At 40.4% G+C, this 16365-nt stretch overlaps 1 protein-coding gene across 6 annotated transcripts in view; it reads right to left on the bottom strand.

The window, feature by feature from the left end:
- Positions 1-15638: 15638 nt before the first annotated feature.
- Positions 15639-16365, bottom strand: part of GCFC2 (GC-rich sequence DNA-binding factor 2) — a 61422-nt gene continuing 60695 nt past the window's right edge. For all 6 annotated transcript variants that reach the window (XM_066267531.1, XM_066267526.1, XM_066267529.1 and 3 more), the window contains one exon: positions 15639-15786. In XM_066267531.1, coding sequence (XP_066123628.1) covers positions 15669-15786 — 118 coding nt within the window. In that variant the 3' untranslated portion in view covers positions 15639-15668. The remainder of the gene's footprint in view (positions 15787-16365) is intronic.

The raw sequence follows: 16365 nt of genomic DNA, 5'->3' as shown, positions 1-16365 counted from the left end.
GGAGTGTTTCTCGTTGCCTAGCAGCCAACAGGCCTCTAGGAAGGCGCACTGCGCCTGTACGCGACCAATCACTATGGCAACACCTCAGCCAATCGCGACTCTCTATTTAGGAACGCTTCAGCAGGTCGAGCCAATAAATGTCTCAGAAATATTTCCTACGTCGCTGGTTGGTGAGAGCGCGCACTCGGTTCCTCTTGCCCTGGAAACTGAGCACCGCCCAGGCTGGTAGGCCCTTACACGGGCAGTTGTGCTGTGTTTGTTCCTTCGCTTATGGTCCGCCCCCTTTCCCTGCCCCTTCCTCCTTCTGCAGGTGTCTTTTCTGTTTCCTCTTCCACCGGCTTAATACCGACTGGACGTTCGCATTAACCTAACTTTATTTGGTTACAAGAATAAAAGATCTGCAGAGGGACAGTTAAGGTCCCACTCTCAAAGGGAGCAAATCATCCTGCGTCGCCACCCCACCCACTCTCCTCCTCGGAGTGTCCTAAGGCGCAAGGAACAGGGGCTCTTCTTCCCCTCAAACTACCCCGTGTTTTATCAGCCATTGTTTTTTATCCACCTGTTAGGTCAGGGGTCCGGAACTTAGGGCTAGTGAACCAGATGTGGCTCTTTTGCTGGCTGCATCTGGCTCGCAGACAAATCTTTAATACAAAAAAGGTTAAAAATATAAAACATTCTCATGTATTACAATCCATTCATTTCCTACTGCTCATGTTCATGGTTGCGGGTGGCTGTCCTGCAGGACAAAAACAAATTTTTATTGGATAATGTGTAATGTACACAGGTCATTGTATGGCTCTCATGGAATTACATTTTTTTTTTTTGGTATTTTTCTGAAGCTGGAAATGGGGAGAGACAGTCAGACAGACTCCCGCATGCGCCTGACCGGGATCCACCCGGCACGCCCACCAGGGGCGATGCTCTGCCCACCAGGAGGCGATGCTCTGCCCCTCCGGGGCCTCGCTCTGCCACGACCAGAGCCACTCTAGCGCCTGGGGCAGAGGCCAAGGAGCCATCCCCAGCGCCCGGGCCATCTTTGCTCCAATGGAGCCTTGGCTGCGGGAGGGGAAGAGACAGAGAAGAAGGAAGGGGGGGGGTGGAGAAGCAAATGGGTGCTTCTCCTATGTGCCCTGGCCAGGAATCGAACCCGGGTCCCCCGCACGCCAGGCTGACGCTCTACTGCTGAGCCAACCGGCCAGGGCCATGGAATTACATTTTAAAATATATGGCGTTCATGGCTCTCTCAGCCAAAAAGGTTCCCGACCCTCATTGGGTAATCCAGTGCCAGACATAGGATGAGCCCATAATACTGAGTCCCGGTGCCCTATTCACCTAGTAGCAGATCCTGGATCTTGTTCTGGCATTTAGACCCGCCCAATTAAGTCCACAAATGACTGCAGCTAATGCTGTTTGGAGGCGACTCCACAAAAGCCAGAGCAGGCTGCTTACTGAAGGTGCCTTATCGCTGTCAGTGGTTAGGGGTAGCAGCCCTTTCATCAGCCTTGAGGAAATGTTACACCCGAGGACAGAGTCCTCGAGTTTTCAACCGTCCCTCCAAGACGACAGGATCACACTGGAACTCGTATCTTCTTCTGAGCTTTTGGTGGTTGTTTTTTGTTTACCCTAATACTTGTTTCTTACCTTGAATGCCAAGCCCTATATGAAGTGCTTTATCTATCATACAGAGAACCTACAATTTTCAATCTTAACATATTTAGGTATGTATTTTGCATGCTAGTTGTGGCACTACCTACAAGGTAGAGAATGAAAGAGAACATTTTAATACCAGAAAGTAGGCCATAAAACAAGAATAAGGGAAAGGAAGTTGTGCAATATCATATGAATATACAGTGTGTCTGTAAAATCATGGTGTACTTTTGACCGGTCACAGGAAAGCAACAAGACGATAGAAATGTGAAATCTGCACCAAATAAAAGGAAAAACCTCCCAGTTTCTGTAGGATGATGTGGCAGCATGTGCGTATGCACACATGATGACGTAACACTGTGTATACAGTGGAGCAGCCCACGGCCATGTCAGTCGAGATGTGGATGGTATAGAGGAAAGTTGTGTGTTCTGTGGCTTGCTAAAGTCGAATCCGTGACCAAATGCAACATGAATATCATGGTGTTTATAACGAAGCGCCACCACATAGGAATAATATCACTCAGTGGGATAAGCAGTTGAAGGAAACCGGCAGTTTGGTGGAGAAACCCCATTCTGGTAGGCCATCAGTGACGAGTCTGTAGAGGCTATACAGGATAGCTACCTAAGGAGCCCTAAAAAATCTGTGTGTGAGCCCACATCGAACTGCACTGAATAGGTATGAAACTGGGAAAGTTTTCCTTTTATTTAGTGATTTCACATTTCTATCCTCTTTTTGTTGCTTTCCTGTGACCGGTCAAAAGTGCACCATGACTTTACAGACACACTGTAGGTGTGTCTGTGTGCAACGCACCCCCATTCATGCTGACATATAAGACATACAGATGTAAAAGACCTATCCTGATTTTACACAGAAATTGTGTTTTTTGGGGGGACTTTAAGTACTTTTCATCAATCAAGAAATGGTTTTAAAGTGTTCCTGAAAAAAATTATTACTACTAACCTGTGTCTAGTGGCTTTCTCCTAGTATTTAAGCACTTAAAATTTATTATTATTTTTACTATTACTATTGAGAAGCAGGGAGGCAGAAAGACTCCCACATGCGCCCTACCAAGATCTACCCAGCAAACCCCCAACCGTTGCTCAGCAACTGAGCTATTTTAGCACTTAAGAAGCCATGGAGCCATCCTCAGTGCCCAGGGCCAACTGGCTTGAACCATTTGAGCCATAGCTCCAGGAGGGAATGAGAGGGGAGAGAGGGAGAGAGAGTGAGAAGGGGGAGCAACAGAGAAGCAAATGGTCGCTTCTCCTGTGTGCCCTGACCAGGAATCAAACCTGGGATTACCACACACTGGGCCAACACTCTACCAACAGGGCCCACTCTAAGCACAGTTGATGACAGACAACCACCACTCTCTGCCTCTCCCCCCATCTGCTTTCTAATATTTCATGCAACCCATGTGTTATGGCAGATAATTCCCTTGTCACTTGTGAGTTATAACACCGACAGGTCTCAGATGTCTGGGAAGAGCTAAATCTCCCCTCACCTCACTCAGAGGATACAGATTTTTCTTAAGTAACAGGATATGTATTAATAGCTTCTTAGTGCAGGGTGTTCCACCACTAGGGGTAGTCATATTATTAATTTGTTGTTGGGCAGATAAAATATATTATGCTCACTTTGTTAAAGATGGCTCTGCCCATGTGGAAGCCTGTAGCCCAGGTGATATTAATGTGTGTTGGGGGCAGGCTGTGGGCAGGCAGGATCCTTGTAGCCTGGGGCTTGGTTTTGGGACTAAGCCTTTCCCACCCCTTTTGATGTGAAGTGGATAATGGGGAAAGGTCAGACCCGCGAACTTTAGCTAGGACCACCCACAACCAAGTGCGCCAAAAGAAACTTCCCAGAACCCTTTGGAAAAAAAGCGACCATCTGCCAGCCGGTGAGATTTCACCATGTCATATTAACTCGACCACCCTAGGGACCCTTTAAATATCTCCCACACGGGCCACCACTTTTGACTTCCCTGACCTCCATCTTTTCTTGGGGCCAGGGAACCTCGTCGGGTAGAATGCATGCTTTGTAGTCAATAAAGCCTTTTATTATTCCACACTTCGTGGCTCCGGCCCCCTTCCTTCCTTCTCTGTGAGGAAAAATACCTTACACCCATCATGACTCAGATAACTGACTTTGTATTAGAGACTTCCCTATTTTGTATATTGGATTAAAGATTTTGATTTCTGCACTATAAAGTGGGGCAGACCAGGAGCTTGCTCTCTCACTTCCTGAGATTAGCATTAGAGGAGAGAGCAGAGAAGGCCATGTGGAGGAGGCCAGGAGAAGCAGCCAAGATGGTGGAGTGCTGAGGGAGAAGCCAGTTTGTGCAGAGTTTCTGCAGGGAAAAGGAAGGAGATGGTAAACAGAGGTGAATAAGTCTGGCGAGCTAGAAACTTTTGATTCTAGGAAACTCGGATAAGTCAGTGGCTTTGTGAGCACTGAATGAGTGGGTTTTGGAGCCTAGTGTGTGTTTTTACTTGCCTGCTGGGTGCAAGCTGGGATTAAAGCTAATGGGCCACCAGTTCTTGGCTCCACTGTTTCATTACCATCTGTCTGAATCCAATGTGAACCTGTACGGTCCGGGCAGCTGTGATGGTGGCCCTGGCTTTACATTTGTCTTCTGCATAAATGGGATAATTAAAACATATATTTGGAAATGTGGTGGAAGGTATTTCATAAGATGATAAGTAAAATATACTATTTAACAGTTCAAAAGAAAGCAAAATACATACATGTGAATTAAGATTTAGCCTGGTTAAAATATGCCTCAGAATTAAGGAAATTGGGCATTGTAAGGCCTGTAGCTGCAGCCACCATCACAGCTGCCTGGCCCATGCAGGTTCGCATTTGATTCAGACAGATGGTAATGAAACAACGGAGCCAAGAACTGGTGGGCCATTACCTTTAATCCTAGCTTACACCCAGCAGGCAAGAAATACACACAGTGGGAAAACACTTCCCTTTCCATTCAGGGCTCCCAAAGCCACTGACTCATCAGAGTATTCCTGGAATCAAAGGCCCCACCAGCCTTATTCACTTCTGTTCCCCATCTCCTTCTCTCTGCACAAACTGGCTTCTCCTTTGGCACTCTGCTATCTTAGCTGCCTCTCCTCTGCAATGCTGATGGCAGGACCTGAGCAAGCGAGAGCCCTCCCCACCTTCTGCTCCATTTTATAGTGTAGAAATTAAAGCCTTTAAGCCAATACACAAATAAGGAAGTTTCTGATACAAAGCCACTTATCTGAGGCACAAATGGGATTCCTCATGAGAGTGCACCACCACACATCATGCAACAGTCAAGGGTGTGGGGAAAAGCTTAGTTTTGAGAAGATCTTAGTATCAGAATGATGTTGAAAAGATCTTAGTATTAAAAGGATGGGAAAGGCTTAGTCTTAAAACTAAGCCTCAGGCTATGAGGACCTTGCCAGCTTACAGCCTATCTCCCACACCCAATGCAAACTATAAGTGAGCAAACATATACATCATATTTAAACTTATTTGACTAACAGGCATCATACCAGTTTGTCCTAAATCCTCACATTTTGCCTCAGACTGGACCAGTTCCAGGCAGAGTACAAGCAGGAACTTATTCTATAGACATTTGAGTAACCCTAAGTCACTGCCAGAGGCAGGGTACAAGGGGGGACAGGCTTAACTTTAGTCTCTTAGGTAAAGTAGGCAGGAAGATAGAACATTGTTGGTCAAATAAGTTTTTAAATGATATATATGTTTGCTTGCTTATAGTTTGTATTGTGTGTGGGGGACAGGCTGTAAGCAGGCCAGGTCGTTATAGCCTGAGGCTTAGTTTTAAGACTAAGCTTTTCCCCACACCCTTGACTGATTGCATGATGTGGGGTGGTGCACTCTCAAGAGGAATCCCATTATGCCTCAGATAAGTGCCTCTGTGTCAGTGACTTCCTTGTTTGTATATCAGATTAAAGGTTTTGCTCTCTTGGTTCTTGAGATTAGCATTAGAGAGGAGAGCAGAGAGAGGCCACAAGGAGGAGGCCAGGAGAAGCAGCCAAAATGGTGGAGTGCTGAGGGAGAAGCCAGTTTGTGCAGAGTTTGTGCAGGAGAAGATGGGGAACAGAGGTAAATAAGTCTGGTGAGCTAGAAACCTTTGATTCTAGGAAACTCAGTTAAGTCAGTGGCTTTGTGAGCACTGAGTGAGTGGGTTTTGGAGCCCAGTGTGTGTTTTTACTTGCCCGCCAGGTGCAAGCTAGGATTAAAGATGATGGCCCACCAGTTTTTGGCTCTGTTGTTTCATTACCGACTGTCTGAATCCAATGCGAACCTGCATGGGCCAGCTGGCTGTGATGGTGGCCCTGGCTACTGGCTTTACAAACATCAAGACAAGCTCCTGGTTTTTGTGACTTGCTGTGCAAAATCTAATTTAATAATCTGGTTGGGAAAATGTCTAAATATTAGGCAAAATGACCATCTCACACTCATGAAATATGTATAGCAACACAAAGACTCAGAGAGGTGGTGTAAAGCCAGAAGCCACCATCATGGCCATTCACATGCAGGTTCGCATTGGATTCGGACAGTCGGTAAAGAAACAACGGAGCCAAGAACTGATGGGCCTTCATCTTTAATCCTAGCTTGCACCTGGCGGGCAAGTAAAAACACACACTGGGCTCCAAAACCCAATCACATTCAGTGTTCACAAAGCTACTGATTTATCCGAGTTTCCTAGAATCAAAGGTTTCTAGCTCACCAGCCTTATTCTCCTCAGTTCCCCATCTCCTTCCTTCTCCAGCGTCAAACTGCACAAACTGGCATCTCACTCAGCACTCCGCCATCTTGGCTGCTTCTCCTGGCCTCCTCCACGTGGCCTCCTTCCGCTGCTGGCTCTACTCTCTCTGCTCTCTCATGCTAACCTCAGGAACCAAGAGGGCCAGCTCCTGTTCTGCCCCCACTTTATATTGTAGCTTCACAACCTTTAATCCAATATACAAAATAGGGTAGTCTCTAATACAAAGTTACTTCTCTGAGGCATGATTGGATTGTACTGCCCCACATCAAAAAGGGTGGGCAAGGCTTAATCCCAAAACCAAGCCCCAGGCTACAACAATCCTGCCTGCCCCCAACACACATTAATATCACCTGGGTGACGGCCTCCTTGTGTCATCTTTAACAAAGTGAGCATAATACATTTTATCTGCCCAACAGGTGGGTACAGGATGAAGGCTGAGATCCTAGAGCTACATTTTTGTCAAAAGGGCCTGAGAATAAAGTGTGTGATTTGCATGCACATGCATATGCATGACTGTGTTTTGTCTCTGAGACATTTTATCCAGTGGTGGGATTCAGCCAGTTTGCACTAGTTTGGAAGAACTGAAACCTAATTTTTTGTTGAGTTTGGCGAACCGGTTGTTAAAATGGCACTTGTAATCAGGGTTCTAAAGTGGGCACCTGGGCAGCCACCCAATGTGGAAATCACAAATTTACATTCTTTACTCTTTCTTTAAGGTTCATCTGCACAACAGCACATTCTAAGCACCCGTAGTAATGTTCATTCTGTCCACAGGTGAAAAAAACTGCAAGTGAGGACACCAATCAAGAAGCATATGGAAATATCTTAAATAAGTTTTATTGTTTTTTGTCAGGTATTATTTAAAATTTTTCATTAATATTTTAAAACTTATAACAATCTAGTTTTATGTACCTCTTTTATTCTTATTTATTAAATGCATAAAATAATAAACTACCTTTCAGTATATCACTATTTTTATACTTAAAATGGTCATTAGGGCAGAGAACTGGTTGTTAAATTATTTGAATCCTACCACTGGTATGTTTTCATTAGGTTAGGTAACTAGTTAGACATCAGCTGGGACAAGCAATAGAGGGAAGGGATGAACTGTCCTCATGCATTCCTGGTCTGCAAAATCTAGGTGAATCTTTCAGCAGGAACAGGATTCACCATACCCAGACAGACTGGTGGTTTCTGAGTTCCCTGGTATGGTATCAGCCATACTGCAGAACAATGAAGACAGATAAACGAGAGGAAGAAGCTGGAAAGAGACAAAGTGAAAAGCACTCATTCTTGCTAGTGAGTTCCCCATTCAGGCCTTTTGAGTGTATTCCTGCACTGCCAGTAAACCCTTGCTGTGCTTGCTATACTTTGTCTCTGGATTGAATTTTTTCTCTCAAGCAAGACAAGAATGAGGTTTAGTTGTTTCATCGGTAACATCTTGCAACTTTCCTTTAGTGCTGTGGTAGGTCAACAATGATTAGCTGAGGAGAAATAATTCTCTGAATTTTTTGTATAATTCAAAGTTCAAACTCATGCTTTCCCTATTAGAAACAGAATATAGAATTAGAATAGAATAGAAATGATATATTTAAATTTTGGTTTTCAGGAATAGGTTAAGTGTATGTCCCACTAGTAGGGCTCCTATATTCCAGACACGGTTCAAGGCATTTCACAAAAACCTTGTTAGATGCTTTACTTTATTTTATAAATGAGCTGGCCTCAGTGAGGTAAGCAGCTTGTCTAAGGTAAGTGGTAAGGCTAATGTTCAAACTCAGAACTCTGTTAAAATCAATAAAAAACCCCACCTCCAGACTATACCAGAATATGATGGGAGGGTGAGGGATGGATGTTAGTTTTAAAATTCCCTATAGAATTTGATGGTCAGATAAGTTTGTAAATATGCTATATATGCTTGCTCGCTTATAGTTTGCATTGGGTGTGGGGGACAGGCTGTAAGCAGGCAGGGTCCTTATAGCCTATCGTTATAGCCTAAGGCTTAGTTTTAAGACTAAACTTTCCCCCACACCCTTGACTGTTGCATGAGAGGGGGTGGTGCACTCTCATGAGGAATCCCATTATGCCTCAGATAAATTACTTTGTATCAGGTTCCTTGTTTGTATATTGGATTAAAGGTTTTGATTTCTATACTATAAAATGGGGCAGAGGAGCCCATGCTAGATAGAGTAGAGCAGAGAAAAGCCACATGGAGGAGAGAAGCAGCCAAGATGGCGGAGTGCTGAAAGACAAGCCAGTTTGTGCAGAGTTTGTGCAGGGAGGAGATGAGGAACAGGCTGGTGAGGTAGAAACTTTTGATTCTAGAAAAACTCGGATGAGTCAGTGGCTTTGGGAGCCCTGAGTGGAAAGGGAAGTGTTTTCCCACTGTGTGTATTTCTCGCCCACCGGGTGCAAGCTAGGATTAAAGATGATGGCCCACCAGTTCTTGGCTCTGTTGTTTCATTACTGTCTGTCCAAATCAAATGCGAACCTGCATGGGCCAGGCGGCTGTGATGGTGGCCGTGGCTACTGGCTTTACAGGATTCTAATGTACAGCTAGTTTTGTGAACCACTGTACTTAACATCCTGCCTCCTACAGAAACAGCAGAATGGAGGTGCAATTTAAGGCAGTTCACTTTGCTCTAAATTAGGCAGATAACCTAAATTCCAGTGACTGTTTTCAATGAAGGCAGCAGAGTGACTAATGTGTTCTAGTTTTTCAGGGACTTCCTCAATATTAGCACTGAAATGTCCTGCACCTTGGGAAATCCTATTCCTGGCACACCAGGATGGCTGGTTACCCTACCATCAAGACATTTGTGAAATTTAGTTATTTTTAATAGTCTTTTATGATTTTAAAATCTTACATGTGTTCCTACAAAATGGAGCACAATAAGGAAAGTGGTTTTTCTATGTATTCCCTTAGCCTTAAGAAACCCAAATGTGTCTAGGAACATTCTGCATTTTTCAACAAACTACCAGTGGTTCTTTCTCACTTCACAAATCTTTTAGTTCTGTAGGAATTTTTAAAGGGTGCTACCCAGTTAGGCCAAAAATAAAGAGTGCCATTTATTAATCATTTAGGTCCAAATATTTGGAATACAAAACTTTAAAAAAATTGCATCCTTACATTGTAACCGCTAATGGCGATGTGTGTTTGTCAGCCAATTGCAATCAGATTGGGCACTACTGCTCATTCCCTGTTCCACATGGAATTCCACACAGCACTTAACTATCACAGCAACCTCTGACAACCCAGCTTCACAAATACATACTGTTTTCTAAAGTAATGTAACATGATCTAATGTTGAAATTGAGCAATCTTGAGTTCTAAGTTCAAGTGGTTTCTGACAGTTGTCAAGTACTGCTGCCTCCCTTGAAAATTTAAAATATCCCACAATGCCTTTGTGAGTGTACACATGGTCCCCAGCATCCCAGCTTAGTTTCAGTCTATAGGCATTTAATTCTGTCATGCACTATTTACACGAAAATATTCAAATGAATAGTCAACCTAATGCTCTTTGGACATTTATTTTTTTTAAATTATTGAATTTAAAGAGAGAAAGGGAGAGAGAAAAAGGAGAGTGAAACATCGACTTGTTGTTCTAATTTATACACTCATTAGTTAATTCTTGCATGTGCCCTAACCCAGGAATGAACCAGCAACCTCTGCGCATCCACATGGTGCTCTAACCAACTGAGCTACTCTGCCAGAGCTCTTTGGACATTTAATAAAAAGCCTGTTTTTGTGTTAACAAACATTAATTCCCATTTCTCTGGACTAACTCCATGAGACTTAAATGTTTAAGAGGATAGTGTCAATATAAATTAGTGTTTATGATTGCCTTATAGAATTTTCCTGGGATATTTCTGGTTAGCAGATAATACTGAATTCCTAACATGAAATATTGCAGGGCAGTGATTCTGATTCTTGGTGGAAATTTGTTAAGTGTAGGTTTGTCCAGAAAATGGGTTAAGAACCACAGGTCTAATGGACTGTGTTATCTAAAAAATAAAAACGGATCTGGATATCCCTATCGATTTTTCTGTTAACATCACTTTTGAAAACACTATCATGAGTGGCAATTAGTATGGTCTTCGATGTTGCTCAGACAATTGGTAACACTGTCAGGTACTTCACTACTCCAGACACTTGTCTGACCTATAAGGTATTTTTAAAAATTGATGCTCAATTATAGTACAATAAAGTACACAGATCTTAGATTTCTGTTCAATGAGTTTTTAACAACTGAATACAGTGGTGTAACCACCATGCAAATCAGTATAGAGCTTTTCCACCAACTGCTAGTTTCCTAGTTTTTCATTCTTCCAATCATTTTATTTCTGTTCTTTTTAATATACACTGAATCATAAAGTATGTATTCTTTTCTAACTTCATCATTTAACAGTTTTTGAGATCTTATTGTTTTGCATGCCTTAGTTCATTTTTAATGCTGAGTGGCTTTCCATTGTATGAATACACTAGTTTATCCACTTTGTTTAGTTTTGAGCTATTTAGGCTGCTATCAATACTCTTGTACAATATTTTTTGTGAACATATGTTTACTTGGGTAAATAACTAGGAGTGAAATTGCTGAGTTGTATGGTATGTGAATGTTGAAACTTAATGATGGACAGCTGATGGACAGCTCTCCAAGTAGCTGTTCCATTTTATACTTTCACCAGCAATTTATGAGTGTTCCAATGGCTTCTCATTCTCAGCAGCATTTGTTGTTAGTCTTTTTCAGTCATCCTGGTGGATATGAAAGGGTACATCATTGTGGATTAATTTGTACTTCTCAGAGGACCTCAGGTGAATTTTAAGTCTTGATAAAGTCTAACTTTTTTTTTCCTTTCATGCTTAGTGCTGTGTCCTACCCAAGTAAACTTTATTTATGCTAAGGTCAGCATTGTGTTTTTTGTTTTGTTTTGTGTTCCTACAAGTTTTTGTTCTGAGTTTGTTTTTTTTAAGTGAGAGGAAGGGAGATAGACAGATTCCCACATGCGCCCCAATTGGGATCCACCAGACAACCCCATCTGGGGCTGATGCTCTAGTACCAAGCGATTTTTAGTGCTTGATGCTGACATGTTAGAATCAACTGAGCCATCCTCAGTGCCCAGGGCCATGGCCAAAAGAATGAGCCACTGGCTGTGGAAGGGAAGATGGAGAGAAGAGAGAGGAGAAGGGGGAGAGAAGCAGATGGTTGCTTCTCCTGTGTGCCCTGATCAGGAATTGAACCCAAGAAGACATCTGCATGCCAGGGCCTGTTCTGAGTTTTACACTTAGATCTATAATCTATCTCTTTTTTGGGGGAGGACATTTTTGCATAGAAGATTATAGGCTCATTTAATATCATGTAGATATTCAGTTATCCCACTAATATGGTTATGAAGACTTTCCTTTTCTTACTAAATTAACTTGGCACTTTTGTCAAAAATTGATTGTATAATGTATGTGTAGGTCTAATACTGGACTCTTGCTTTGAGTCTATGGATATATTAATCTATTCTTATCTTAAAAGCATAAATTGATTATTGTAGCTTTACAATAAATCTTGATATAAGAGCAAGTCTTTGAACTGATTTTCCTTCTCAAGATTAGTTTGGCTATTTTAAGGTCTTTGTATTTCCATATAAATTTTAATACAACCAACCAGTCTATTATTTTTTAAAGCTTAATGGAACTTTGATAGGGATTGTATACTTCTAAACTAGTTTGGAGAGACTGGACACCTTAAGCAAAATTTGAGCTTTCCAATTTTTGAATATGCTGTTTCTCCTTTTTATTTAGTTTTAAAAAAAAATCTTAGCCAAGATTTCATTGTAGAAATCCTGCACATCTTTCGATAGATTTGTTCCTAGGTATTTGATATGTTTTGCTGCTACTGAAATGTTATTGTTTTTAAAACTTAAGGTTCCAATTAGATCACTAGCTTGCCCTTGGGTTTAATAAATTTATTTTTTAGTTCTCGCTGATACATGTTTTTTGTCCATTTGTTTTATTTTATAATAAAGTTTTCTATGTAAAGAATCATGTCACACCTGACCAGGCGGTGGCACAGTGGATAGAGCGTCGGACTGGGATGCGGAGGACCCAGGTTCGAGACCCCGAGGTCGCCAGGTTGAGCGCGGGCTCATCTGGTCACTGGCTCAAGCAAATGGTTACTCGGTCTGCTGAAGGCCCACAGTCAAGGCACATGTGAGACAGCAATCAATGAACAACTAAGGTGTCGCAATGAAAAACTGATGATTGATGCTTCTCATCTCTCTCTGTTCCTGTCTGTCTGTCCTTATCTGTCCCTCTCTCTGTGGAAAAAAAAATCATGTCATTTGTGAATAATGATTTTCTTAATTCTTGTTTTCCAATCTTTATGCCTTTTTCTAAGTGACTGATTATCTGATTGCTAGGACCTACAGAACAATGTTGAACTAAACTGGTGAGAGCAGACATCCTTGCTTTAACATCTCGTCATCAAGCACAATGCTAAATGTAGATGTTCTTGCAGATGCTCTTTATAATCCTAGTTATCTTTTCTAGTTTTTGTGTTGGGAGAGGGTGTTGAATTTTGTCCAATGTGTTTTCCCTGAATCACTGAGATAATCATATAGTTTTCCTCTTTTATGCTGTTTCTGGGTGAATTATACTGACTTTCTAATGTTAAAGCAACCTTACCCTCCTAGAATATACCCTATTTAGTCATGATATTTATTGTTCTTCTTTTTATACCCTGCTGGTTTCAATCTGCTAATAATTTAAGGAATTATATTGCTATGTTCATGAGGGATATTGGTATGTTATTTTCTTTTCTTGTAATACCTTTTTCAAGTGTTGTATCACATATGATATTTCTTAGGTGTCAGCCTCATAAATATCATTTTCTCACAAGTGTTAGAAAAATGAAAAAATCATGGATTTCCAGTGTTTTCCATGGTCATTTTTTGGTCCTTTATATGAGAAAAGTTTTTAAAAGGTCATTTGATGCTGTAAGTAGCCAGACAAAGACCTGAGATGTGTGATGAGTTACTAAGTCAAAGTTCTGTTCTTCCTAGGTTCCTCCCATCCATCTCATCCATTTCACAGTAACAAAAACAAAACAAAACAAAACAAACAAAATCTGCCATGAAGATTATGCAAGCTTCACAACTATTTTTGTATATCCTCAATTATAGTATAGAATGAATGAAAATCTGGAGGTTCAAACTCCAAGCATAATGAAACTTAGTTGAAAACTATCAAAGTTTAAATCAGTTTGTAGTTTTTAAAAATGTTTATTTTACTGATTTTAGAAAGAGAGGTGGGGAGTAGGGGGGGTAGGGGAGAGGGGGGAAGAGAGAGAGAAACAGAGAGAGAGAGAAAGAGTGAAAGAGAGAGAGAGAGAGAGACAAGAACAACGATCTGTTCTTGTATGTGCCCTGACCAGGGATCTAACCAGCAACCTCTGTGTTTCAAGACAATGATTTTGCCAACCAAGCTATTTGGCCAGGACCAATTTGTAGTTCTGAAATAGATCTAATATATTCCATTCTATAAAAAGGAACATAAATCTCTCTGCCCAAGTTAAAAATGTAAGGGAGAAAACATCCAACACAATTTTAATAAAAATGCAAAAGTTAGATGGATGTTATTAAATATGTATATACTTTAACAGTAAAAAAACCTAATTTCATATGCAATAAAGTACTGTTATTTATATAAACAACCAAGCTACACACACACACACACACACACACACACACACACACAAACTTTTGTAAATATAGGAAAGGTTTGAAAGGATAACACTAAAATGAAAACAGTAGCTACCTCTAGGAACACTAATTGTGTGGGAATGCTAAATGCTTTCCAGCAATTGGTTGAAATTTCTGGATAAAATTCTATTCCTGCTTAATTTGTATAACTAAAATGAACTTTAAAAAATTGTTCAAGTGAATCATGAGTCTTCACTGGAGTAGAAATAACATCAATCTATTAAAATATTTACAGCTTCAATGGTAGGGGTGACAAGTGTCAGAGATCACATGCTCAAATCCTACCATATAATCACTTTTTCACTGATTATCTTTTGGGCAACAATATGCAAAATATGTATTTAGGGTTTTCAATGAGTTATTTTATGAATAGATTTCAGAAATAGTATTAGTAAACTCTCACTTTAAAAAATATTCTCAACCCTAGCCCTTTTATTAATTATACAAATATTTTATCAGAAAATAACATGTTCTGAGTATTTAAAATACCTACTTTTCTTATCTAAGCTTATCACCAATGACAAAAACTGTAACAAAAAAGAGCAGTAACTAACAAGTAATGACTCAGTATACCAAAAATGTACATAAAACTGAAAGAAAAATGGTAAATGGCACAGGACAGGCACAAATATTATCTTTAAATATATAAAGTCCTCGCAAATCCATAGGATGAATGGACATGTCCAAAAAATTTAAGTTATTAAATATGTATGTATTTTAACAGTAAAAAAATTAATTTCATATGCAATAAAGTACTGTTATTTATATAAACAACCAAGCTACACACACACACACACACACACACGTAAATATATGAAAGGTTTGAAAGGACATGTCCAAAAAATTTACAACAAATGTTAATTTTCTAAAAGCCTAAAAACATAATTACAATAAGATTCTTTTCACCCATTATATTTGCAGTGAGTTAAAAAACGGTCATACATGTTGTTGGTGGGGAGTCACTGGCCTCTCTTACACTTGTGTTGGTACAATACAGTGGCAAAGATTTCTGAAGGACAATTTGATAATCATTAGTTATCAAAGCCTTATCATGCCTTCATGTATTAATACTTAACAAATAATTTATTCCAATTAAGATTTCCATTTTAACTTATTTGTAAATAGAGACCATTAAAATGAAAAGAATTAAAAGATGTTTTTCTGGATCAGAACAGAAGACTCATTACAGCTAAAGCAGTTACAAACAAGGTTTTCCAACTCCTCTCTTACACTGGAAAAGCAGCCAAAAGAATCAAAGGGAAATGTGTATGTTAAACTCTTAACTGCACCTGTGTGCTTAATCCTTGCAAAGCCTGCAAAATCAGGAAGGCAGCCTTTCCTGATACCAGGAGGGATTGAAGGAATGAAATCCATTTTTTTTCTTTTGCAAATCTTTGCAAAAGAATAAAAAAGAGGTGCTGGCTCACTCACCTTCCCACCCCAGCAAAGGAGCCAAGTGTAACTATATTAAAATCTATTTTAGTACTTTACTATAAAGTTTAATCAAACTTCATTAATTACTGATTTAAGATGGTCTAGGTGATACTCTTCTATGAAGGATTCTGCTTGATTCATAGCTCTTATTTTCACCAGAATAAGAATTATTTCTTTGACTTTGTCCCTGGAAAACAAAAAAAATCATTTTCCCTTTAAAAATACAGTGTATGAGAGAACAGTGAATTTTGTTATTAATCTAAAACAAAAACTTTACCTTAAACCAATATCTAAAATAGCATAATCTGATCAGATGCTACCTTCTGCACATAATTATAAAGTTCAAATTCCGACTATTTCATGGGTATATTGTGGCAGATTTTAATGTGAATGACTAGGAAATGTAGAAAAGCAGAGTAAACCTATCACCACAAATCTGAGCTGGTCTTGGCCGGGTAAGCTCAGTTGGTTAAAGCATTGTCCCAATATGTCAAGATTGTAGATTCGAGTCTCTCACAGGGCACATATGATAATCAACCAGTGATTACATAAATAGGTGCAATAGCAAGTCAGTGTTTCTGCCTCCACAAAAATTTTTAAAAAAATATTAAAAAAAAAAATCCGAGCTGTGGCGTGCTGTTGCCAGCTTGTATCGGTTCTTATGGTGGGAGCCCCAATGGGAGTTTTTACCCCATAGACATCATCTAATGCTACAAATCCGGGTTATTTTAGTATTTGGAGGGGTGAGGCCCTGGCTGGTGGCTCA

This window comes from Saccopteryx bilineata, chromosome 3, assembly GCF_036850765.1.
Source record: "Saccopteryx bilineata isolate mSacBil1 chromosome 3, mSacBil1_pri_phased_curated, whole genome shotgun sequence".
In the NCBI taxonomy this organism is placed as follows: Eukaryota; Metazoa; Chordata; class Mammalia; order Chiroptera; family Emballonuridae; genus Saccopteryx; species Saccopteryx bilineata.
Note: the sequence above shows the minus strand (reverse complement) of the source record. Positions and strands in the feature narration are given on the sequence as shown.